This window comes from Gobius niger, assembly GCF_951799975.1.
Source record: "Gobius niger genome assembly, chromosome: 12".
In the NCBI taxonomy this organism is placed as follows: Eukaryota; Metazoa; Chordata; class Actinopteri; order Gobiiformes; family Gobiidae; genus Gobius; species Gobius niger.
In genome coordinates, this window is record NC_136863.1 from 26,014,871 (window position 1) to 26,040,365 (window position 25,495).

General features: G+C 43.0%; 2 protein-coding genes across 2 annotated transcripts in view; one reads left to right on the forward strand and one right to left on the reverse strand.

Moving 5' to 3' along the window:
* wwox (WW domain containing oxidoreductase) overlaps positions 1-10,112 on the forward strand; it is a 294,998-nt gene extending 284,886 nt beyond the window's left edge. Inside the window, exon 9 of the mRNA XM_079567827.1 lies at positions 9,905-10,112. Within this exon, the coding sequence (XP_079423953.1) occupies positions 9,905-10,096 (192 nt within the window). The 3' untranslated portion in view covers positions 10,097-10,112. The remainder of the gene's footprint in view (positions 1-9,904) is intronic.
* Positions 10,113-10,594: 482 nt separating this feature from the next.
* LOC306971519 (transcription factor Maf-like) overlaps positions 10,595-25,495 on the reverse strand; it is a 92,459-nt gene continuing 77,558 nt past the window's right edge. The window contains exon 3 of the mRNA XM_079567829.1: positions 10,595-11,143. The gene's annotated coding sequence lies outside the window, so the exon portion shown is untranslated. The remainder of the gene's footprint in view (positions 11,144-25,495) is intronic.

Here is a 25,495-nt window from a genome sequence, read left to right on the forward strand (position 1 = left end):
GGGAACCCCACATATGATTATTCTCACAAGCAGATACCTCCATTTTGAATTTTTGTTACTGTTCTCTACAGATGGAAAACACTTTTATGTAAAGAGATATTTGCAAGCATACGTTTTATTCAATGCCTCTCATCTGTTTTTGAAAATGAACTCTTCATTTCTATCTTTGTGGTGTTTTCTTCTGGAACATCAGTCGGGTCACTTGTTCACTCTCTCAGGAGCGTCGGTATTTAACAGGAGACTGACTGTGTGTGAGAATGTGTTTATAGAGGTCTGATGCTCAGGGTAAGCAGAGGCGGGTCGTACTCAGTGATATTCACTCAAATACTTGAAGTAATTGTACTTTTACAAGTAGTTTTTTAAACAGTACTTCTACTTGAATTAAGTATTAAAATGAAGTATCTGTAGTAAAAACAAATTGTAACTCCTGCTTCTGTGAGCAATCTTCATTTCTTCATAACAATCTCTTTTTATATGCTTTGGTGGTATTATCTTTGAAAATATTGCTATTTCCGCATGATTTCATGTTTTGTTTCTCATCATTTATGTCTGCTGAAACAGTGAGTACATTTTTTGGTATTTGTATAGACTGTACCTTTCTGTATTAAAGAGCAAAGAACTTCCTCCTTTCCTTTTTGGAAACCTGGCTGTGTGAGCCATGGCCTGGGATTGGAGGACTCGTTTCAGGCTCGGTCCTGGTTGGCTGCTCACCCCTGGTCCCTGATTGGGGCGGTGTCTGTACACCTGCCCCAATCACCCACCTGCTGCAGCCACGCCTCTATAAGGCCCCGCCTCTTAAAAGCCACGCCTCTTAAAGGCCACACCTTGCAACACTCGGGGCGCTGATCTTTGTGACCAGTACGGCATTCTGTGATGGGCCCCTTCAGGTCGTTTTGGACTTTGTGTGTCCAGGGAGCACTCGTGTGAGTTTAGTTTGTGCCACTTCTTGAAACGCTCACTTTAATGTGACACTTGCTGTGCTTAGTCATGACTTTTTGGATTTGTTAGCACACGTTTGTTGTCTTAGTTTAAGTTACATTCTTGTTAACCTTTTGTAAATAGCCTTCATTTGGTTATTTTTTCTTACTCTCTTGTTCACCTTACCTTTTACATCACCCTTTATTAAACTTTTTACATCTTGGTATTTGTTGCAACTTAATCCTATATGAGCTGAGTTGTTAAGTCAAGACCCACAACGAGGGAATGAAATGTGTTGCTAGTTGCGATAGCCATAAATAAAAAATAAAAAAACCAAAACAAATAATAGTAGCATTTTTAATCAATTTGTTGTTTCATTTCTACACTGAAATTGTAAAGTTAATCGCGTTCTGCTCAATCTGTTGCCTAGTCATGAGTTCACAAACACGAGAATCCATCTTCAGTGGCCAGTCAGGTGAGAAGGGGTATTTTACATTTCCCCACAGGATGGTGCTGGGAGATCTGCTGCTAAGATCTGATTTTCTCAAAACTAAATACTTCATGGATTTTGTGGCAGTTTGTTTTGAGACTTGGCTGTGATTGGCTAAAACCGGGTGCTCTCCATCCAATCAGCAGCTCATGTCCTGCTAACACTTTGTTCTCTCCTCGAACCATTTAATCCAGCCATTCCAGATTGATATGACAGGATTAGGGTATGTGTAATATAAATAAGGCTCTTGTTGGTCAGCTACAGCATTGGGGAAGGAATAGCGCCTCTTGTGGCAGAAACTTCTCATTGTTGGGAATTTAGATTGAGCAGTTGAAGGCATTCATTAGCTGCTTAAGCTGTTGGTAGTGATGTGACGTTCATGACCGAGCGGCCCTTTTGAACGGCTCTTTAATATGAACGGTTCGAACCGGATCTCACTTATGAAAAGAGCCAGATCCTTTTTCATCCTGTCAAATTGACCCAGAACTCCTCCGGATTTAAATGTTCAGTATAAATTAAAAAGAGCCAGTCTTTTGAACGGCTCTTTGAAATGAACGGATCCCAAAGACTCGGCTCCCAGAAAAGAGCCGTGAATCCCATCACTGCCAGCTTGTTTCTTGAGATATCATTTGAACAGTCTCATGCATATCATATTCATTTGTTAAAAAGAAAAGAAACAGAATAAAGAATCATAACTTTGTCCAAGATAAGAGGCAGAGACGGGCGGCGTGTGTTTCACTGCTTATTTATTAAATGTAAAATATCTTCATCACAGATTAAAAATCAGACACCTCCATCGATTTGAAACATCACAGGTGGAAATAAAAACATTCCTGAAACAGAAGTACAGACCCTGTGGAGTCCCCGCTGTGAGGATCCACCACTGACAGAGGGCTGAGGCAGGACCTGACCTCCTGCTTTGACTCCCGGCTTCACCGCACACACCGTTTACACATGTTTATCCATACAATTCAACAACAACACCGTGTGTGATATATGATCTGACTGGGCAGTGACAAAAACGTCTTAGTCCAATTGGGTTATGTCCTCTGGCCGTTTACATCGCTGTGCAAAAGCCTCTGAAACAAAAATGGACGACAGTGTTTTTGTGATTGTGAATAAATCAACGTTACATCTGCTGTCACTAGACTCGCATTTCCAGACAGTAAGACACATTTTTCAGCAATGCCACCTAGAATGTCATAAATGTTTGTCATTTCTCTCTCTGTATTTGGGGAAATGTTGCGCAGTATGGCTTCAATTTGAACACGCTGACGACCACAAACACATGACTTTTGAAACAAGCTTTTGCACAGTTGTATGGCCAGATCGCTCATTGATTGATTGATTGGCTGATTGATTGATTGATATTTTTTTTTTACCCATCATGCCTCAACCCTCACTCGGCTGCACTGACACTGGGCACACTGACACTGATGGGACAGGCAAACGAGAACCACCCATAGGAAGGAACAACAGGACGACTATTACACTGTCCGAGAGAGGATATTGCCTGACAATAAGACCAAGTTATTTTTATGCAACGTTTTTCCCTTTTTTTCTCCTTTTTATATCATTATTGTTTTCTTTTTTTTCTTTGTTTTTTTAAGTGCATGCCATTATGAGAATTTGGAGGTTATAAAAGTACCTGAAAGGATTGCTATTTTCTTTTGTTGCATGCATAGGTGAGTTTTGCGTTCGTTATGTACAATGCTTATGTACAGGACTGGGTCAAAGAAACGGGCGCTCTACAGAAATGAGGTTTATTTACATCTGGGTCAAAGGTGGACATGCACAAAGGTAAAGAAACCCATTCGGAGCTTTCGGGGACATCATCTGGAGGGCTGCAGCCTCAGTGGTGTGGTACATGGCAACATGGCAGTTCTGTTTAGTTGAAGTAATGTAGAAAGTCGTGTGTAGTTCTCCTCTTGAAGAGGCCAGTTTGGATCAAAATTACAGATTTTTTTCTAGATTCTGAGATAATGTGTGTTTTATGAAACACTCTTCTTTCTGATTAACTCCTCTCTCCAACTCCCTCCTCTCTGGACGGACACTAATGTTATTGGTAGAGGAGAATACCTTGATATATTTGTTTCAAGTCAGTTTTCAACGACAACATTGTTGACACGTTTTGAAACACACGTGTTATCTACCGCTTTCGCTAATCATCACATGTGCATTTAAACAGCCTGGTTCAGGATTGAAGACTTTAACAGGATGTTTCTCAGCCGTCCTTGGACGTTTTTAACCATTTAAAAACTTTAAAACGTTAAAATCTCAACTATTTGGATCTTTCCATGAGAAGCCGCTCTGCTTTGTCAAACGCGCTCCAGAGAGAGAGAGAGAGAGAAGTGTCGGGTTTAGAGCTATTCCCTACACAAAACCACGCCCCCTCTGACTAAAAAAAGAAAAGAAACACAATAATATATATGAAATGTCCAGATGTGACTTTTCACAAGTTCATTGTGTTCATCACAGAGCTACTAAAATCACACATAAGGTGCATTATAGTGTCTAGTTTCGTAATAAACCCCCCCTCGTAAAAACGAGTTTTCCCGTTTTTGGCACTCAATGTGTTAATGCCAAATCCGTGTTCGATAAAACATCTGACTTGTAATTATCCCAAAAATATTGAGTTGCCTCTTGTATATATATATATTTTTTTTTACGTATTTTTCTTTGTTGTATTTAAAGCAACACTAAATTTAGCACAAGGAAAAGAACATTCTTAAAGCTAGCCATGACATCCTAACAGCATAACATGGTGCGTCAGTATAAAATTAGATTGGTTTAAAAAACAAAGAGTTCTGTGACTGATACAGATGATCTTTTTACCTACGTAGCTCTAACATCATCGTCATGTCAGTGTACTCACAATTTTCAGGCTATCACAAGCTAGCATGGCATAGCTAGCATGACAAGCTAACATTGCAATTGCCCCAAGCTGTGTCTAATTTTTTCTGTTTCTGTCATGTCTGGAACTTACAAAATGAACTTTGAATTGTTGGTTACATAGTGTTGCTTTAAAGAAATCATAATGAGTGAAAAGTGCAGCTCCGATGATGTCACGGGAAAACCCACGAACAGGAAATGAAGACACCAAACAAATTACAGCCAAAGAATAACAACACGGCGTCACATCTTTAACCCTTTTTGCTTTTGATACGCTTTTCAACAACGGATTATTGCGAGATTCTGTACAAGGAGATCGTAGCGAGAGTCCGTGAGGTCACTGGTGTGTGAGGAAGACTGGACAGGGGTCATTGCTTATCGAGGGAACATAGACGTGGTGTGCACTCCTTTGGTCGGCCATATTGCTGTCGTACACGGCAAAAAAGGAATATGCAGATCCTTTTGTTGTAAAAGAAATGTAAATCACTGGACATGTTTAGATGTTTCTTTCATTTTTGTATTTGTTTTTTTGTTTTTTTTACTTTTTTTCCCTCACCTCCAAAAGCCAGGGTCTGTTCCCAAGCACATGGGCTGCAGCTTTAACGCCAAGGCTAGCTGCGTGTGTAGTAGTTTTTACCTGGGTGTCACGCAATTACCAATATATCCAATATGAATATTGTAGAAACGACTCAATAAAGGTTTCTATTCACAAAGACCACAGTATCACATGGTGTTACTTGATGATGTGAAGCGTGCACCCACATGTTCAAACTACTATTATTTAGAAAGACAATTTGACTGATATTCCTTTTTTGCAGTTTTGCAGAACCCAAGTGGAAATCTTTGTATTGCCATAGCTTTGAACAGACACCACCAACACCACAGATGTGTTTAGCGTAGGTACACCAATGCACTGGGTCACACTTTGCAGAAGATGCAACAAAAAGATCATTTTGTACAGACTCCATGTACATGTGAGCGTCGCTCGTGTGTGCACATGCTCATGCTCGTATGGCTCGTGGAGCTTCCTGCACGTACTGTATTAAACCTCTTTTATGCTCCTTCAAGGGAGACTGCTGAGAGAATTCCACGCAAAAATGTCATCTCTGACGTGTGTCCCTTTCATATTAAGCTGCATGTAATCCTTTTAGGAACATTTTTAAGTGGCATAGTTTTATGCAACATACAGGAGGAGCTCTGGTGCGATGGGTGAGAGTTGAAGTGCATAGTGCCATATCTGTTGAGGTGTGCACAGTTCAGAGACAAACACTTATTAGTTTATTCTTATGTGTCTTTTATTTAGCCAGGGAAGTCCCATGGAGATGTCTTGGCTCCTGGGGGACCCTATTGTACATATTTTAGTGGTAATTGGAGCACACGGAGGGAGCGTTCGAGTTCAAGGGGCAAAGACTCTGGGCCCAGGAGTGGAACCTGGGACCGTGTGAGCACTAACACTGACTTTGCAGTTAACTGGAGGAAATTGTGAAAGTTTTGCTTTTTAGTTGAGGAAGAGTACTCTTAAGTTACTCCTCCCAAAGTAATGTTACTCTTACTTTAATAAATACTTTGTGTCCTCTACCAACCTCTGTTAAGATTTATTGCAACTCATACAGTGTCACAAAGTGAAGTCCTTAATGCACCTAAGATCCACGTCAGCCGCTAAATTCATATTAATGTGGAAGACAGAAAGTGTTCTCCGCCTCGCGCGACTGGATTACGGACTGAAAGTATTTTACGACTTATTTGAACTGCGCCGGACGCTCACAAACTGCTCTGAAAGTCAGCCGAGTTCAAGGGGGCGCCGCGGAGTCACAAATCTTCAGTGGCGCGTTCAAAAGGCTGGCGTTTGAGCCGCGGCTAAATCAAGATGGCCTCTGCCAGCGCGCGAGGGGGATGACTGGAATCACTGGCCTTATGAAGCCGGGGCGGCGGGCTTGGCATTTGCGCGTCTTTGATAGCGCTTTGACACGTGCCGCGGCGGTTATCGGCTCGGAGGCAGGGGGAGAGGACACAGTCATTTCATGTGCTGTTTACTCGCCTCTCTCATCACCGCGCAGACTTCAAACACGCTCAATCTGCGGCGGCCACGCGCGCATCAGGCGGCAGGACGCCCGCCCTGGCACAACTTTACTCGCAAACAGAGCCACAAATCTGCGTGTTTGCAGTTCTCCTGTGTGTGTGAAATGATTAAGACATCTGCACCCGGTGTGCGCTCGTTTACATCTGCCATAGGAAGCGCTTCAGTCGTTTCTACACGTGCGCTCATTAGGTATGCGTGTATGTCGGCGGCGACTGTGCGCGTGCCAGAGCTGACACCTCCGCATTTCGTCTCCTGATTGGAGAAGAAAAGTTTTGGAATCGGACAGAACGATTGATCAAAAGTGTAATGGTTGCAATTATTCGCCTGGTTATATTTTGGTAGAACATCGTTTTAATCCTTTTCTGCTGAAAACAAAAGCACAAAGTCCGGACATTTTGGGCCAAATTTGATCCGATCTGCCAGATAAAAAAAAAAAAAAAATCTAAATTGTGGTGAGTGTCACTTTATTTTACAGGACCTTGATACATTGTACATAACTAAATGTAGGACAATGTAATGTGCTCTGAAACAATCTGTAATACTTGTACTACTTGTACCTAGGGGTTAGATACACAATGGAATAACTTGTATTAGTACTTTGTACGTACATAATGTAATAGGACACGAAACCCTTTGGATTAGGGCTTAGGGTTGGGGTTAAAGTTAGAGTTAGGTCTTATTACATTATGTACCTACAAACTACAAATACATATTATTCCATTGTGTATCCAACCCATAGGTACACGTTATTACAGATTCTTACAGAGCACAGTACATTGTACTACATTTAGCTAAGTACAATGTATCAAGGTACTGTAAAATGAGTGTTTTGTCAGAAGTAAAGAAATTCCATTAACCTCTTAAGCCCCGCCTTAACCAAGCACATTTTCACTAGTTCGGCTTTACCCAAATTTCAAAGCTTCTTGACCTGAGAGTTTACAGCCTATAGGCAAGGGTTTGTCTCATTTGAAAGACCTGAGCTCTTTCCTGTTTGCGTTTTTTCACATTTTTGTGGCTTTATTACAGTTACATTACAGTAAAGAACCAAATGCGTCCAAATCGCCACAAAAAAGTAGTGAGAACGTGACAAAATGTGGCAAAAACCCTGTAAAAAGCAACAAAAGCGATTCAAACAAAACAAGGACAAAGCTTAGATGAGTTTTGTCGGTCTTAGCTTTCAAATGAGGCATTACTCAGGCCTACAAGCTGTAAACCTCCCAGATCAAGATTTTTTTTTCAATTTGGGCAAAGCCAAACTGGAGAAAATGTTCTTGGTTATGGTGGGGGGGGGGGGGGGGGGGGGAGAGAGTTAAAATGTAACAGCAAATTCAACACTGACGTTGTAAATCCAGCGTTCGCCCCCCCCTGCAATACGCCTTCTCCAAACGCCATTCAGCCCCAGTCCGCGCAGACGAGTGTAAAAGGGAAGCTTTGGCAGGAGCGTTGAGCCCCATCCTCCACTTGAAAGCTCCGCGTCTGAGTGAGCTAGTTATGTGTGTAATTCTCCATGACATGTTTATTTTGCACCTCTTTAAACTTTCTCCTCCAAAACGCCCAGTCCCCCCCTTTCGCCGAGAAACACCCCGCGCTAATTACCGCTCGAGCGGGTTGTGTCCAAAAAAAGACGACGCGAGACACTGAATGGAAGAGGAATTGAAACGGGGGGGAGAGCGTGACTGTGTTATGACGCTCACGTGGAGAAGGGACGGATTTGGAGAGTGCGTGTGTGTCCTGACGTGGATGAGTGCGCTTGTGTTATTCTGATGATCACTGTTGGGAAGAGTGACTTTAGCGGCATCATTGCACCTAAACCTATTAACCATGTCGCGGAGAAATCAAAGCTAATAAGCATAATAACAACAAAAGGAAATGTCCCAAACACTGTCGTTACACAATATGAGTCAGTTACCCAATATGAGTCAATGTCCGTTAGCCGTTAGCATTTCTATTGTAGCCTCAGTTCGCGATCTGTTTAAGGTCAGTCGAGACAGCACTTTCAAATCATTGTGCCTCCTGCAATGTCCAAACAAACGAAATGCTACTCTGAAATCACTTCGCCTCCTGTTTCCTCTTTCTCTGGTCCGTTTGCTTAGGACTGGTCGAGTTTCAAAATATGCTTATGGCAAACGATATGAAGATCTTTTCCTCGAGCTGTGACGACTCTGAACAATGCACCCTGATCATGTTTTAACGGTGAACTTTGAGCTACCTGCGCCTCGCGGTTTTATATTGGCAAATAAACTGAATCGGAGCAGTTGTATTCGATCAGTCATTTCGTTTTTTTGCGGAGAGACTTTTGGGAACTTCGCTCGTGAGTAAGTTTTCCTGTACACTTTAGCTGCACGTTTGGCAGCTTCTCATAAGCTCTGACGTGAAATGACATTGGCGTTTTAATTAGGCATGTTGAAATGATATCACATGAACTACCTCCTTCATTTAAAAAAAACAAAAACAAACGTATATCATGAACTTCTCCTCTCCATTTCACATTGGGACAACCCCGTAAACGAACGCAAAAGATGTTACATAATGACACGTTGGAAAGTTGTCGTTTTTCCTGGATATTCCCTTCTCCTCGCGGCTCAGACGTGGTCCCATACAAGTCCAGTAGACAAATAAATAAATATAGTGTTTGTATATAAATATATGTACACTTTTTGGAGCTGCCGTTTCCCCCATGGAGACAGCTCTTTGTCACCCTGTCCCTGAGGTGACGTTCGACCTCAGCGGACAGAGCCCCTGGTCCACTTGTTGATGTGTCAGTCCTTCCTTTGCTTGCTCACTTGGTGTGTCCTTGCCTCCTCGGTGGCCGCCTCAGTGTGTCCTCGGTGTGCCTGTAGTCCCGTTCCTCCTGGTTCTCCCGCCACCTTGGTTTGATCACTTGTCGCGTTTAGAAGTTGGTCCATGTGCCAGTTTCGGGTTTCCTCGGTCGCTCCGTTGTCCCCTCGCTGCCTTGGTCACTCGTTCCCAGTGTGGTCAGGAAGTCAGTCTGTGGTTTATCTCCTCGATCACTCACTCTGTTTCAGCATCTGTATCATCTTAGATTTGAGCTAAATGTACTTAATTAAAAGAATGTCGATGGAATCTAGTAGGTTTGGTCTAATATCGTGTTGATAAAAAAAATGCTGTGGAACTTGGTCGTCTTTGAGGGTTAACAATTGTTTTTCCATTTTCTCAAAAACGTACAAGTTGACAGTTATCTCTAAGGCTAATGACTCGGGCTGGGTAACGTTAAACAATACCAGACTGGTATCATAAAAGAGAAAGTTAAAGGACTACCAATATCGAAAAAGTCATTTCCTGATGATTTTGTAAATTTGCTGATCATCCACGCATTATGTTATGTTTTCTGGTTCTAGACGACACATATTTGATTAATAGGTATCGGAAACCAAGTCTCGGTATGGAACAAGTGTAACGGTACCCAGCCCCATAGCCATGGCTGACATCTTTTATGGGCTTTCTCTCCCGGCGTTGGCCTCCTTCACTGACTCCTCTGTCTCTCTCTGCTCTTCTGTCCACAGCAGCAGGGAGCGGCCACCACAGTGTACTGCGGCGTGGCCCCGGAGCTGGAGGGGCTGGGGGGCATGTACTTCAACAACTGCTTCCGTTGCCTGCCCTCGCTGCAGGCCCAGGACGAGGGCAGCGCGGCCAGCCTGTGGGAGCTGAGCGAGAGGCTGGTGTCGGAGCGGGCCGGCGGGGTGCAGGCCCTCTGAACCCAAAGAAGAAAAACCTCCAGTCTGGATACGGACAACGCTATTTACAGACTTAAGAAATGAGGGGTGGGGGGGGGGGGCTTCGGGACTGTGCGGTGGTAGTTTACAGCGGAGGCCGTGGACGCGGGGGGATTTTTGTGGGACTTCTTTTCATTCGTTGTATTTAAAGCAACACTAAGTAGATAGCACAAGGAAAAGGGTGTCTCTAAAAGCTAGCCGTGACCTTCTTAAATCATAACTTGGTGTCGGTATAAAATCAGACTTGTTCAAAAATATTTGCGAGAAGCTTTGGGAAACAGTTCCGTGACTTGATACTAATTCGCTTTATCCCTACGTAGGTCTAGCATATCTTAAAAACTACACGTAAAATGCCCTGTTGTTAGCGCGCTATCACAAGCTAGCGTGACATAGCTAGCTAACATTACAACAGCCCTGAGCTGTCTCTAATTTTTTGCATACGCTTCTGTCCTGTCTGGAGCTTAGAAAATGAAGGACATTTTACTTGTTGGTTACATAGTGTTGCTTTAAAAGAAATCCTTTCACTAATTAGCATCTGTTTTAAGTGCGCTGTAGCTAACGTTTTCCCCGCAGCTCTACTTTGCTAATGTGGACGTAACAGATGCGTGGGCCGTAATCTGTGAGCGTGTAGGTTAAATGAGGACTAAGAATGGAGGATACATAATAAACACTTAAGGATTCTTAATGTCTATGTACAGAATTCAATAAGTTTCAACTCTCTGCAAGGTCCCGACGCCTTTCCTGTACAGTATTTACATAGAAAACGGATGTTGGGGGGTGGTGGGGGGGGGCGTGTGCTAATGTGTCTGCGGTGTTTCTCGAATGTCGTTTATAAAGAAGAGGTAAGAGTGTCCGTCCGTCTGGAGAGGTGCGGGAGATCTCTTTGTCAGTCCGTCGTTAGCGAAGGAGATGGAAGGAGTTGAACGGCCCTGAAACGTGCGTTGTGGGGGGTTTTGTGCTTTGTGGCAGTCCGGATGCCGCAGGTGGTGGTGGTGGTGGTGGAGGAAGAGGTGGTGGTTGGTGGGATCTCTGTAAGACAAAAATGGGGGGAAATTCAATTAATAAAAGTGGTTTTGTACATGGTTGTGCGTGTCTTTGTTAAAGGAGGAAAAAGTTAGAAAAGCCATTAGGATTTGGCCGAGATGCTGCAACTGTAAAACAGAGAATATACTTGTACTGCAGTAGGCACTCTGGAGAAGATCAACTTTTTCTAAGAAGTTTTTTTTTTTTTTTTTGCAGTCAAGATTTTTGAAGAAGTGTAAGAAGAAGTGAGCGATACACATCCCAAAAAAGGAAACTGACAAAACGATAGGCTTAGACCAGCCATTCCCAAAGTCCAAATCATCAAGATCCCCTTATTTATCCAAAATGATCTTGGGGCCTCCCTAAATAACAATTTATTTTATTCAACGGAAATTGTTTCATTTTACAGCTAAAATAAAATTTCAAAAAGCAACATCTCTCAATGACTGTTGGCTCAATATTGGTTTAAAGAAGTACATGTATTTTTCCTTTCAAAATACAGTACAGGCAAAAAGTTTGGAAACACTTTTTTCATGTATTCGTTTTTCCTTTCATTTCAAAATTGTGGCACTATGGTAGATTCTCACCGAAGCCGTTCATTTATGAGTGAACACATATGAAGTTGACATAAATTCTTCCAAATGGCCGCCTGTGGCTTTGATCACTGCTTTACACTTTTAACATCTGCTCAGTGAGCTTCACGATGTCGTCACAGAAATGGTTTGGACTTCTCAAACATGTTGAAAACTCTCCACCTTATGAAGCTCATGGAGAAAATGCCAAGAATTAAGGGCGGCAATTTTGAAGAATTTAGAATATAAAACATGTTTGGAGTTTTTTCACCTGTTTTTGTTTCCGTCATAATCCCATGTGTTCATTCATAGTTTAACGTCTTCAATGAGAATCTTAGTGTGTTCACAATGTTGAAAACAATGAAAAGCCAAGACATAAAAAGTGTGTCCAAACTTTTGGCCTGTACTGTATATATTTTCCCCCCCGTAGTGCCTCTGAGGCCCCCACTTTGAGAACCACTGACTTAGACAGTTTTATTTTCGGCACATTTTCTGTAACACGTTCATTTGTCGAGGCAAGTGACAATGCTTTACAGAACAATGAAGTGTGAAAGTGGCCCAAATGAAATAAAAAAAAAAAGCGAGGAGTACCAATAATCATTCGTACATCTGAGCCAGAGTCACACATGGAGCTGCAGAAAACTGTGTTTAGTCCTGGCTCTATATATTTGTCCTTTTGAACAAAATATAGACAGAAAGATTACTGCAAAGTTGTTTTTGATAGTTAGTCACATGATCATTGCTCGCATCTTTTGCATGTCTAGGAGAAGTTTAGAGAACACAGAACAAGTGTACGTTTTTATTATTGATTAGGCTGCAGTTCTGCCATGCTTTTGATTAAGTTTGAGTTTAAGTTTAATGGTTTTGTATAGCCCAATATCACAACAGAAGTCGCCTCACAGGGCTGGATAATAATTAAATATGTATATGAACACCAATAAAAACATATTTTACTGGAGCTGATATATTTTGGCCCCCAGGGAAATTTACTTAGAGACCCCTGACATAGAGGGTTAGCTGATTAACTGCTTCTCATCTCCACATTTCTCACATCAAAGTGTCTCCTTCATCCACAAAGCGCCTTTCCCCTCACACGAGCCATGTCCGCCGTGTGCAGTCAGGCCCTCAGTGAAATGAGTGGGAAAAGTGCCATGCCTCGTTCACTTGTTCTCCGGCTCTGTCTGTCCAAACTGATACGGGGCCTCATAATCTCTTTGTCCCCAGGTGCCTATCACTGTCCCTTCTCACCACGCGCAGCACATGGACCTGGGACTGAGGCGGCCGGTGTACAGCAGAGCGCATGTACCGGCTGCACACGCGCAGAAAGCCAGAGCTGCTGAATGGAAGGGCTGTGAACTACACTGAATGAAGAGGATCAAGGAAATCAAGGACATCTGACCCCTGTCCATGGTGCTGAACAGCTTCATTTGTACTTCCTTAAAGTGTGCCTGTCTGCTATTCCAAAGGGGCCGCTCACACCACTTCAGATTTCAAATTATACATTGCTTCAGTTTGTTATTGTTTGACCTTTTTTAACCAGGAATGGGCCACTGAGATTAATAATGTCCGTGATGTTTTTGATTATAAATCCACTTTGCTCCTGGATTAGGGCCCACAAAGTCTCAGTCAGATCTCAGTTTATAGTAGTCATGTAAATGGTAAAAATTAAGGCCATCATTGACCACATTTAGCAAGCACATGCCATAATGTGCATGGTTCTCTCTGTCAGAAACTTTGATTGTTTTTGGTGAGAGTGGAATAGTTTTACTACCTACACTTTATTTAACCTCCTGCCTCTCCCGGAGACTGGGAAATGCCACATATCTACCCTCCTCGCGCAGTGCAGCTTCCACGTGGTGCCTCCAAACCCCCCCCGGCCTGAGCAGCAGCAGACACGCGGCCCCTGCAGCACACGGGTTTGTAGCCCCTGCCCGACTGTGAGGAGATTTCCCGGTTTACGCATCAGTAAAAGCAGCCCACAAACCCGACTCATATAAACAGCTTTGTGTGTGTTGGAGTGTGTCTGTCCAGCCTCATGTCATGATGAAATCCTGTTTCAAACATGTTTGTAATCCAGCTCTTTATTGGTCGATGTGTCGTTTTCACGAGTTTATTGAAGCGTATAATTCCTCTGATGGGAATGACAGGGAGTCATTTCATACAAACACAGCCCTGACACACAGACGCCTCGGTCAGACTGCACCTTCAGTCTGGGAACAACAGGAGGTTAAAGTCTGGGACATAACCACATTCAGTGTGAATAAAATCATTTCAGCTGCTTCTTAAAGCAATAACTCTTCTTTAATATATTGTGGTAAATGATTCCATTCCTGCATGGCTCCAAAGCAATAATACTTTAGTTAGTTATTGTAAACAATCATCTATTTTCCACCCAGTACCAGGTGAGTTGAGTACCAGTACATGCATTTTCTACACAAACAACTGAACAATAATCCAACTGAGACAGAACTAGACTAAATGACATATGGGATTAAATGTTAAATATTAGGTCAATGTTTAGAACATGTTTTAATAACCGCAGAACCCCTAAACGCTTCACCTTCTCTGACTGGTTGATAGTAAAAAAAAATGTACCAGGTGGTGTTGAGTAGCCCACTATGCCAAAGTTACATCATTACAAGCCCCCTGTGACTTTGTCTCTTAAAGTGCGTTACAAATAAACTCAAAGTGAAGAGGCTGCAGCGTAACAAAGAATCACCACCTGACACTAAGCATAAGACACCACCGCAAATCATCTGTTGTGAGTTCATAACCTGCAGACCACGCCTCCTTGAAGTCCGGGTTTGGAAAACCAAGACAACCCAGTGCATCTCCGCACAGAAAGGCTCCACACGACAGCCCAAGACATTTTTTCCCATTTTGTTTCTGTCATGTAGCACTTTCCAAACCGGCCGTCCCGCAGACCAGGCCCACAGCAGTAAACCCTACACGCTGCTCCTCCAGCTGACGCCGTCACGTCTGAGAGTGGCTTCTTCCGACCCACTATAGAGCGGCCCCCCATCCCCCTGTCCTGCTGCAGTGGGTGTGTCCTGTGCACTTGGGGAGGGTTCTGTCTGGCTCGCAAACAAAGCCCCATTGATCAGCCTTATCGGAATCATCTGATAGCTAATCAATGCACTACACTTCCTCGGAGCCCCGGCGGGACCTTGATCTCCCGACCCCGGCCTGGAAACCCACCCACCGCTCTGTCTGTCCCTCTAAGGCCAACTCACCACACATTTACCCCCATACTTATACTCGAGTAACCGTCTGAAGATGTTATTGAGCCACTGGGGCCGGGCTGTTCCCCTCATGAACTGATAAAATGCTGAATGTGTAAGGGGTAAAAGTAAACAATTACTTTTTATGTTGAAGTATCAATGCTCTGGAATTAAAACAATTTAGGTTAGATTTTCAGCTGTGAGTGTCAAAAGCTTCATGTTGACAGTTCCAAAATAAAGCTTGTACACAACTGAGGAGGCTAAAAGCATTATCATTACTGTCACAGTGCTTCCATTACAGGAATAGGCCACCGTTTTTATATACTGAGATATGCTCTTACCTCACTTTAGCCAAGTTAATATATCCCCGTCTGGTCTTTGTCCGTGCGCTCTGCCAGGCAAACGGAGCACATACGCAGCCTCTCCCACATGTCACATAGCTCCAAAAAAGCACACGATAGAAGCTACCAAGCTCTTCCACGTGTTCCCTATTTAAATAAAGTTACGTGAAGTGTTTTCATGCGAAGTATATTTACACAGAAATGTAACGTGTCGATTTTATAAGCAAATAAAAAGGGGGACTATATTGTGAGGCGTAATGATACGAGGAGCAAAACGTCCGCGCAGTAACTCCTAAAGACTTCCCCCGCTCACTTCCGTCAATAACCTTTAGGAGTTACTGCGCGGACGTTTTACTCCTCGTATCATTACGCCTCACAATATAGTCCCCCTTTTTATCTGCTTATAAAATCGACATGCTACATTTCTGTGTAAATATACTTCGCATGAAAACACTTCACGTAACTTTATTTAAATAGGGAACACGTGGAAGAGCTTGGTAGCTTCTATCGTGAGCTTTTTTGGAGCTATGTGACATGTGGGAGAGGCTGCGTATGTGCTCCGTTTGCCTGGCAGAGCGCACGGACAAAGACCAGACGGGGATATATTAACTTGGCTAAAGTGAGGTAAGAGCATATCTCAGTATATAAAAACGGTGGCCTATTCCTTTAAGAATCAGAAATGTAATAGAATGGAGTCCAACAGCTATGACAGGAGTGCTCAATGTAATCCTCATGGTTACGCATATTAAGTAGTCATGTGCTCCATGTGTGTGATTAGAGTCAAGGCTTCACAATAATACAATAGATCTGGAAAGGCCTTTCAATACCAACAGTTCTGAAATAATTAACGGATCATTTATTTAACCCCCAAAAATATGAATGCGTTTGGTGGTGGTGGCTGGTGGGGGGAGCTCGCCATATGACCGCCCAGTGGTCAATGAATGAAAAAATGTGATTGAATTGCCCTGTCCTATACCACATTCATCATTTTATTTAGGCATTTAAGCAATTACTTGGTACTTGGATGGCTACTTTTTATTCTCATAAACATATTTTTTCTATTTTTTCACTGACTCAACCTTGCTCCACAGTGTTTAGTGTAATTTGTTGCTTCAAAGGCTATTTAAGGAAAACTTCTTCCCACCAATACATAGCTGGCATCTGCAGCTGGCGTTCAGTCTGTACTATACAACATTTACACATTTTTACTCAAGGATGTGTTGATACCTACTTACAGGCCTGATTTATGGAGCTTTAAAAACTAAAACATGGGGTTTGAGTGTAGGCTATCAGTCCTTACCCACTGTTGTCACCTGTACTGGATGTTTAGAGTAGTGTGTAAGTCGTCACCTGTACTGGATGTTTAGAGTAGTGTGTAAGTCGTCACCTGTACTGGATGTTTAGAGCAGTGTGTAAGTCGTCACCTGTACTGGATGTTTAGAGTAGTGTGTAAGTCGTCACCTGTACTGGATGTTTAGAGTAGAGTGTAAGTCGTCACCTGTACTGGATGTTTAGAGTAGTATGTACTGGATGTTTAGAGTAGTGTGTAAGTCGTCACCTGTACTGGATTTTTAGAGTAGTGTGTAATTCGTCACCTGTACTGGATGTTTAGAGTAGTGTGTAAGTCGTCACCTGTACTGGATGTTTAGAGTAGTATGTACTGGATGTTTAGAGTGGTGTGTAAGTCGTCAGCTGTACTGGATGTTTAGAGTAGTGTGTAAGTCGTCATCTGTACTGGATGTTTAGAGCTGTGTTTAAGTCGTCATCTGTACTGGATGTTTAGAGTAGTGTGTAAGTTGTCATCTGTACTGGATGTTTAGAGTAGTGTGTAGGTCGTCATCTGTACTGGATGTTTAGAGTAGTGTGTAAGTTGTCATCTGTACTGGATGTTTAGAGTAATGTGTAAGTCGTCATCTGTACTGGATGTTTAGAGTAGTGTGTAAGTTGTCATCTGTACTGGATGTTTAGAGTAGTGTGTAAGTCGTCATCTGTACTGGATGTTTAGAGTAGTGTGTAAGTCGTCATCTGTACTGGATGTTTAGAGTAGTGTGTAAGTCGTCATCTGTACTGGATGTTTAGAGTAGTGTGTAAGTCGTCACCTGTACTGGATGTTTAGAGTAGTGTGTAAGTCGTCATCTGTACTGGATGTTTAGAGTAGTGTGTAAGTCGTCATCTGTACTGGATGTTTAGAGTAGTGTGTAAGTCGTCATCTGTACTGGATGTTTAGAGTAGTGTGTAAGTTGTCATCTGTACTGGATGTTTAGAGTAGTGTGTAAGTCGTCATCTGTACTGGATGTTTAGAGTAGTGTGTAAGTCGTCATCTGTACTGGATGTTTAGAGTAGTGTGTAAGTCGTCACCTGTACTGGATGTTTAGAGTAGTGTGTAAGTCGTCATCTGTACTGGATGTTTAGAGTAGTGTGTAAGTCGTCATCTGTACTGGATGTTTAGAGTAGTGTGTAAGTTGTCATCTGTACTGGATGTTTAGAGTAGTGTGTAAGTTGTCATCTGTACTGGATGTTTAGAGTAGTGTGTAAGTCGTCACCTGTACTGGAGGTTTAGTGTAGTGTGTAAGTCGTCACCTGTACTGGATGTTTAGAGTAGTATGTAAGTTGTCATCTGTACTGGATGTTTAGAGTAGTGTGTAAGTCGTCACCTGTACTGGATGTTTAGAGTAGTATGTAAGTTGTCATCTGTACTGGATGTTTAGAGTAGTGTGTTAGTCGTCATCTGTACTGGATGTTTAGAGTAGTATGTACTGGATGTTTAGAGTAGTGTGTAAGTCGTCACCTGTACTGGATGTTTAGAGTAGTGTGTAAGTCATCATCTGTACTGGATATTTAGAGTAGTGTGTAAGTCGTCATCTGTACTGGATGTTTAGAGTAGTGTGTAAGTCGTCATCTGTACTGGATGTTTAGAGTAGTGTGTAAGCTGTCATCTGTACTGGATGTTTAGAGTAGTGTGTAAGTTGTCATCTGTACTGGATGTTTAGAGTAGTGTGTAAGTTGTCATCTGTACTGGATGTTTAGAGTAGTGTGTAAGTCGTCATCTGTACTGGATGTTTAGAGTAGTGTGTAAGTCGTCATCTGTACTGGATGTTTAGAGTAGTGTGTAAGTCGTCATCTGTACTGGATGTTTAGAGTAGTGTGTAAGTTGTCATCTGTACTGGATGTTTAGAGTAGTGTGTAAGTCGTCATCTGTACTGGATGTTTAGAGTAGTGTGTAAGTCGTCATCTGTACTGGATGTTTAGAGTAGTGTGTAAGTCGTCACCTGTACTGGATGTTTAGAGTAGTGTGTAAGTCGTCATCTGTACTGGATGTTTAGAGTAGTGTGTAAGTTGTCATCTGTACTGGATGTTTAAAGTAGTGTGTAAGTCATCATCTGTACTTGCAGAGAAGAAATGTGCAATGAACATCATAACAGTTGCACAGGGAAGTGTAGCAACATCAGGAATATAACAGCAGCACTCCACAGTCGATGGGACATTTCCATCTTAAAGTCACAACACACTACTTTGATGACCGTGTTAGCCAGAGAGATGTTTGAAAGTTCACACTATTCTAAACAAATGATCCAGCCAAAAAACAAGACTACATAAGATTCAAAGTCCACTTGGTTCTATTTTTTTACTCACACATGTCAACAAAACAAACCCATTCATTTCAAATCTCTTTCCATTAAGGGCAAAACACACTGGCGACATATCGCACAATGCTTAACGCACGCGTGGAAAACAAAATAGGATTGGTTCTATTTTGAGGAATGCGACTTGTTTATCAAAACGCATCAAAAAGACAATGCCAGGTTTCCTCCGGATGCAACGGTTCCCTCTACATCCAAAAACATGCTGGTCAGGTCGGGCCCACAGTGGCTCAGTCGCAGCGGCTCAGGACAAACACCTGAACACAATTTAATTTTACAATTGTACGATGACAAATAAAGCGCTTACTGACTGACTGACTGACTGACTGACTGACTGACTGACTGACTGACTGACTGACTGACTGACTGACTGACTGACTGACTGACTGACTGACTGACTGACTGACTGACTGACTGACTTACTTACTTACTTACTTACTTACTTACTTACTGATTTAATGTGTTTACGCAGAGAAGGGTCATAATCACACAGGACACGTGGCCAGTGTGTCCTGGGTCTAAATGAGATTTTCTCCTATTGTTATTTTTTTGCCATTGCTGCACCTAAAATGTTGTTTCAAAAGCCGGAACAGAGAAAGCTTATGATGCATTTTTGTCCTACATTTACTGTATGTTATTGATCTACAGCCAAAGCTTCAGAGGGACATCTCTGCATTCACGTTCTCCTCCTCATCTGCAGCGTCTCACTTCAAATCGAGTTAAACGTTTGAGTAAATATTTGGCCTTCTCCGCAGAAAGGCTCAAAGCAAACAACCGATATTTTAATTAGCCCGATTTACGCGCCATTTTTCCCTCCACTGACTCCCCTTAATTGTTTACGACTGACCGTTTCGCTCTCCATTATAGTTTTTATTTGACGAATCCCGCCACTCGAAGAATAATTATGAGGGGATTGATTCCACCGTGGCTTTGTTCGTCTCCGGCGTTCGGGCGCCATTGACGAGAGGAGTGCCATGTTGCCATTTCGCCCGGATATATTTAACGATCTCAATCAATGTTACAGCTCTCTCTGGGCGCGGCTAACTCGATAAATATCTGCACCGAGGAAATTTAGCATCTTAACTACCTCGCCCGGCAGGACCACCCCCCTCGCCCCCGCCGCGCCCCGCGCCCATTCCTCTCCGCGGAGGATGACATCGTGATTAAAAACTGCTGATCAATTTTCATAAAGTACCTGCAGCGGAGTCAATGGAAATATTATTTTCTTCCAATATCAGTGCGAGTGCTTGGCTTGCACCCGCTCCACTCGGCTCGGCTCGCTGTTGTGCGCGGAGCATTAAGTTAATATCGCAGACACAAGTGAACAAAGAGCCATTTCCAAATGACTTTCCCCCCGACTCCATCACACGCAATTACGCTCCTTTTAATATAGGAATAGATGCCGCGTCTCAATTAAAGGGTGTACTGTGGATAGATTTCAACGATTTTAAATGTCATTTGCCCTCCTACCGGGACGCAAGAGCTTTCAATTTGCATGGCATGTTTCATTTACGAAGGTGCGGAGATTGATTTTTTTTATTTTACTGTATGCTGTAATAATCAATATAATATATAACTCTCCAGTAAGTGTCGCTTCATAGGGCACAAGTAAATATTGTGGAGAAATAAATAATCAGCATCATTCCTGTCCAGCTACAAGACGAGCTGTGCATGTTGGGAAACATTTGCTCGGAAAATAGTAGTAGTAGTTTATGTCAATGACAACCTTGTTTGTCTAGCAAATTTAACAAACAAAGTGCAATAGAAATACAAACATGAAACAATAAACCCAGACATTTCCATTATTCCATGTACACTATGACTGGAAGGGTTTATGCTGAAGTTAAAACTTATTATGCCTAAACCGAAGTATTTATCCAGTATTATCATAGAAAGGCCTGGGTGTCGAACCCAACACCTTCTGCTGTGAGGAAATAGTGCTAAACCGCTGTGCAACAGGGCTGCCAGGTTAACTACAGACGACAATGACGCCTCAGTGAGTGGCTGATGTTCACCTCACACTGATCGGAATCAGATTTCATTGTCAGTGAACAACGTAGGAATTGTCTGCAGTGCAAATGTCCAATATGAAACATAAACCTGTAATAGAGATAGTAAACGATGACAATGTTAAAACTATAAAAGGGCATGCATGAGAATAAATGAAGATAAAAGAGTATACACAGAGTGAATGAATGTACAGCATTAAGAAATGATGTTTGTAAAGGCATCAGTGTAAACTCCCTTGTCCTGGGTCACTGGCTATGTTTATGGGTTTTGGATCATCACATTTCCAGGTGCTCCAGGTATGGGAAGAGAAAACAAACAGAAGCAAGAATGACCAAATCAAAGCATCACAAATGTCCCACTGTCATAATCCAACTGGGCTCCTAGAAAAGGTTTAGAAATGTGTTCAGTTTTACATGAATCCCTTGAAAACACTCAGCATTTACTCAGCAGTAAGTCAGGACGGGACACAGACAGGAACAAACAAAGCATAAGCCCTGGAGTTAATAATGTCATCATAACTGAAGTCCATGTTATTGCATATTTACATCACTTACAAATGAATGAAAAACAACCCTAAACCAACTATCTACTTTCCTGGATATGAAGTAAGCTGTAAGAACTCTCCTACGAAGTGTTCCAGTCAGCCGGTGTCGTTAGACGCCTACATGGATGAGATTTAGCTTCCAATCCCCTCCCTGATTGAGTGAGCATGTTCTCTACCAAACTATTATATCCCCCTGCAGATTTTGGCTACGCGCAATCCATAACTTTATGTTTTTATTGAATCCCGGGTACGACACCTCGGAGGAAATCCTCTGCCTCCACCGCGTCCTCGCTGTGAGACAGCCTGACCTTGTAAACCGCCGAGTTATTTTAACCCTCCATTGTGTACGTATAGAGGAGAGAGAGAGAGGGGGGGTGGGGGGAGCGCCTGCCTGTCACAGCGTTCAAACACAAAGAAAAATGAGCACTTGGACTGAAGTACAATTATTAGCCCCTGTCTGCAGATTCATCACTCGGTACAGGGGGGAGAGGGGGGGAGAGGCGCGAGGGACGGGACTGAACTGCTGCACTGTATGGGACACGAGGGAGGGGCACTGGGAGGTTCTTAAAGGGACTGTGTGTAGTAGATATAAATGTGGAGTATCTTCATTGCAAATGTCAAAACATGTCGTCTTTCCAACAATGTTACAAAATGTTCAACAGCGACTTAAAGACCCGGATTATGGAAAACACACACTCTGGTGCAGTGATGTCATCGCTTTAGTAAAAGGTCCACTCAGGGACCTACTTTGGAAAACGATCCTTTACAAATCGCTGGTTTCGTCTGGATTGAAACAATATTTTTTTTGCATTTAGTCCTGAGCTTGACTTTGGCTTCAGAAAGTCAGGTTTAGCTTCTGCCTCCGGTTTCCCCAATAATTCCATACCTCCCCTATCATCTATTCTATCAAGTCCCTTAGTCAAGAGCTAATAATACTAACATATTCCTTATTCCACTTCAGATCTCAGGCCCTAAACCTTCATCATGTGGGCGTCATCGTGTTGCCTGTAGTTGTGCAGGTTTTCTGTTTACCACTCCCCCTCACTGCGCGCTGACACGTGTCAACACTCTGTATTTCGGCAGGAAAATAAAAGGCCAAGGAGACTGGAGTGAGAGAAAGGGAAGGGGAAATGAAATAAGAGGATTTGTCAGGGCTGAGGTTGGTGGTAGTAATAAAGAGCGCTAATCTGCAGGAGAACGCTTGGCTGCACACGGACGGCTCCCTCCATCGGGCCAGCGCAAGGTCAGGTCACCCACGACACGCACAACACGCAGCCACCGCCCGCCAACCCATATTTACCCTTCTCCTACAAGTACAAGTGTTCTCCCCCCTCCATTTACTCCTATACTCAAGGCTTTTAGGTTCATATGAAGATTTCACCTTTCTGTATCGGCCCCTGGAACACACTTACTTTCTGTTCCAAAGCAGCGCTCACAACAAACCATTCAAATCCTAGAAGAAGCAAATTAGCACCATGTTTCTCAAATCCTGTATCGTTCAGAAGGAGAGAGATGAGATGAGATGTTTGTGACCAAATTGGATTTTGTTTTTTGTGCAATTTTGCCAAGATGTAACTGAACAAATACTAGAAAACAGCAGTGGAAAAATGTCAAGTGAAAGGTATTTTTCATAATTGTAGTTTTATTTTATTTATGGTACACATACCTAAGGAATCCATTTCTGCTGTAAATATTAATACTTTAAATCAAAAGGTGTGCCTCTAAGCAATGAGGTCTCAGATAATCAGAGTGTTCTTCTTAAAGATGTACAGTAATAAGCCAGTGAGTTAGATTGAACAGATCTCATTACAGAGCCATATATCCCATCACTTTAGAACTTCTCTGTAATCAACAATGTTCAGAGCTTTCGCCTGTTGATTTGGCCGATTATTGAAGGAAACCAGAAATGGAGTTCCAGTTTTTGACAAAAGAGTCATGTCTTTGAGAAATGACTTCAGTGGTTTGCTTGGTGCAGTCGAGCAAATGACTGAGTAGTGAAGCTCTGAGGGGTGTTAAAAAATGCCAAATGGTGTCTCCATATTGTAGAGACAAATGGTTTGTGTAACTTAATGTCTAAATCAGCAGCCCAGTGAATGGCCATAGGCTGAGAACAGCACAACTGTAACAGTCCATTATGAATGATGCTTTCCTGCCCCCCCATCACCCAACACGCCACTGGATCCACTAAATATATCACCAAATATCTCCATATTAAAGGTGCATATGCAAGGGGTAGAAATGGGAGATGGGTATGGGAGAAAAAAGTTGATATTAGTGTATATTTGTCACTTGAGTGGTCAGCATGGCACCTGTGCTTTCCATCACAGTGGTCTCTACAACACTCCAGGATCAATTGGGTTTCTGGTGAGAGGGTCAGCAGTGAAAACCTTCCAAACATCTGATCCTGGAGCGTCCTCGAGACGACTGTGATGTAGTAAGTAAAGTCACCATGCTGACCACTCACTGGGTATTATCAACTGTTTCTTCCACATAAAAAGTTACATAATGCACCTTTAAAAGAAGCTGTAATATACTAATGCAAAACTGTCTTCCATCTGACTGAGAATTGGCACAGCTGTAATACAACCTTCACTTTCAGCCTTCACTGTAACAACATGAGGATAAATAGCAGAGCATGAAAACTTCCTGAACCCAGTGTAGAAAAGGCAGAATTTGATCAACACATCCACTTAAACTGCAGCCTTTCATTTTTCATTGTGTGATTTCTGACCTCTTGGTTTTACCCATTTCACGGTTGTCTGTCTCTCAGGGGCGTCATCTCCAGCGTCAGCCGCGTCTGCGCTGAAATCTCATTTTTCTCTGCTTCTTTAAGTGCCCTGGCCGCGTGAATCAATAGCTCTCAAAAGCGTTACATAAATACATCTGTCATATAGACTCTCTGGTTAAGGCCGACGCCGGCGAAAGAGGATCTTCTGTCAGCCATCGGCGAGGACAGCCATATGCAGTCATGCGGTGTCATGCGGTGTCATGCGGTGTCATACGGTGTCATACAGTGTCATACGGTGTCATGCGGTGTCATGCGGTGTCATGCGGTGTGACCAGGTGTGTCGGGCAGGAGAACGCTTGTTATTGAGCCGGGCTAAATGACGCGTTACCTGCTGCAGAGCTTACTTAGCCCCGAGCCTTCTCTGTCACTGCTCTGTCACCGAGCTTATGGATGTGAGCGCTGAGAGGGCTGAGGGTAGTGCTGAGGGTAGTGCTGAGGGTAGTGCTGGTATGAAAACACATTTGTCCAGGAATGATTTGGTCAAATGGTCAAAAAGCACAATCCTGACCTCAACAGTAGTCGGGGGCTGCGTCTACATTTAACCAGTCTGACATTTGGACTAAGAGATTGAGAAGAAGCTTCTGAAGGCTGAAGTGGAACGTCCAAATCACTCAACTCAGTCCAGATGACAATATTTAAAAATCTTTGACAAAACCACATTGGCTTGCACTTGTATTGCGCTTAACAAGCCATGTTTCTCAAAGCACCACATTAGTCTTTCACTCCATACTAAGTGATGGTGACAGGCCTGTGTGAGGCTCAGACAGAGGTATGACCCGTGTGAGACTCAAACACAGGTCTGACCTGTGTGAGGCTCAGACACAGATCTGACCCGTGTGAGACTCAGACAGAGGTCTGACCTGTGTGGGGCTCATACACAGGTCTGACCCGTGTGGGGTGCAGACACAAGTCGGACCCGTGTGGGGTGCAGACACTCTTGATAGGGGCCTGGTGATCGAGTCCCTTTATGTTCATTTCCAAATGGTTTTAGCTCATTGGGGCTCATTCTGCTTCCTGATTGCCTAATATCTGATCAGAACATGTTTAACTGAGCTCGGGGGACACAGGGAGGTCATGTTTATGAATTATCTACACAAATCTTCCTTTTTCCTTTCAGACACTGAGGCTCACTTAAGGACTCCACTCAGAGGCCGCTGCAGAAAGCTTTGAGCCGATAAGGGACGACTGGGACGGACAGACAGTGATAGAGTTAGATAGAGAGGACAGAGGAGGGACCAGTG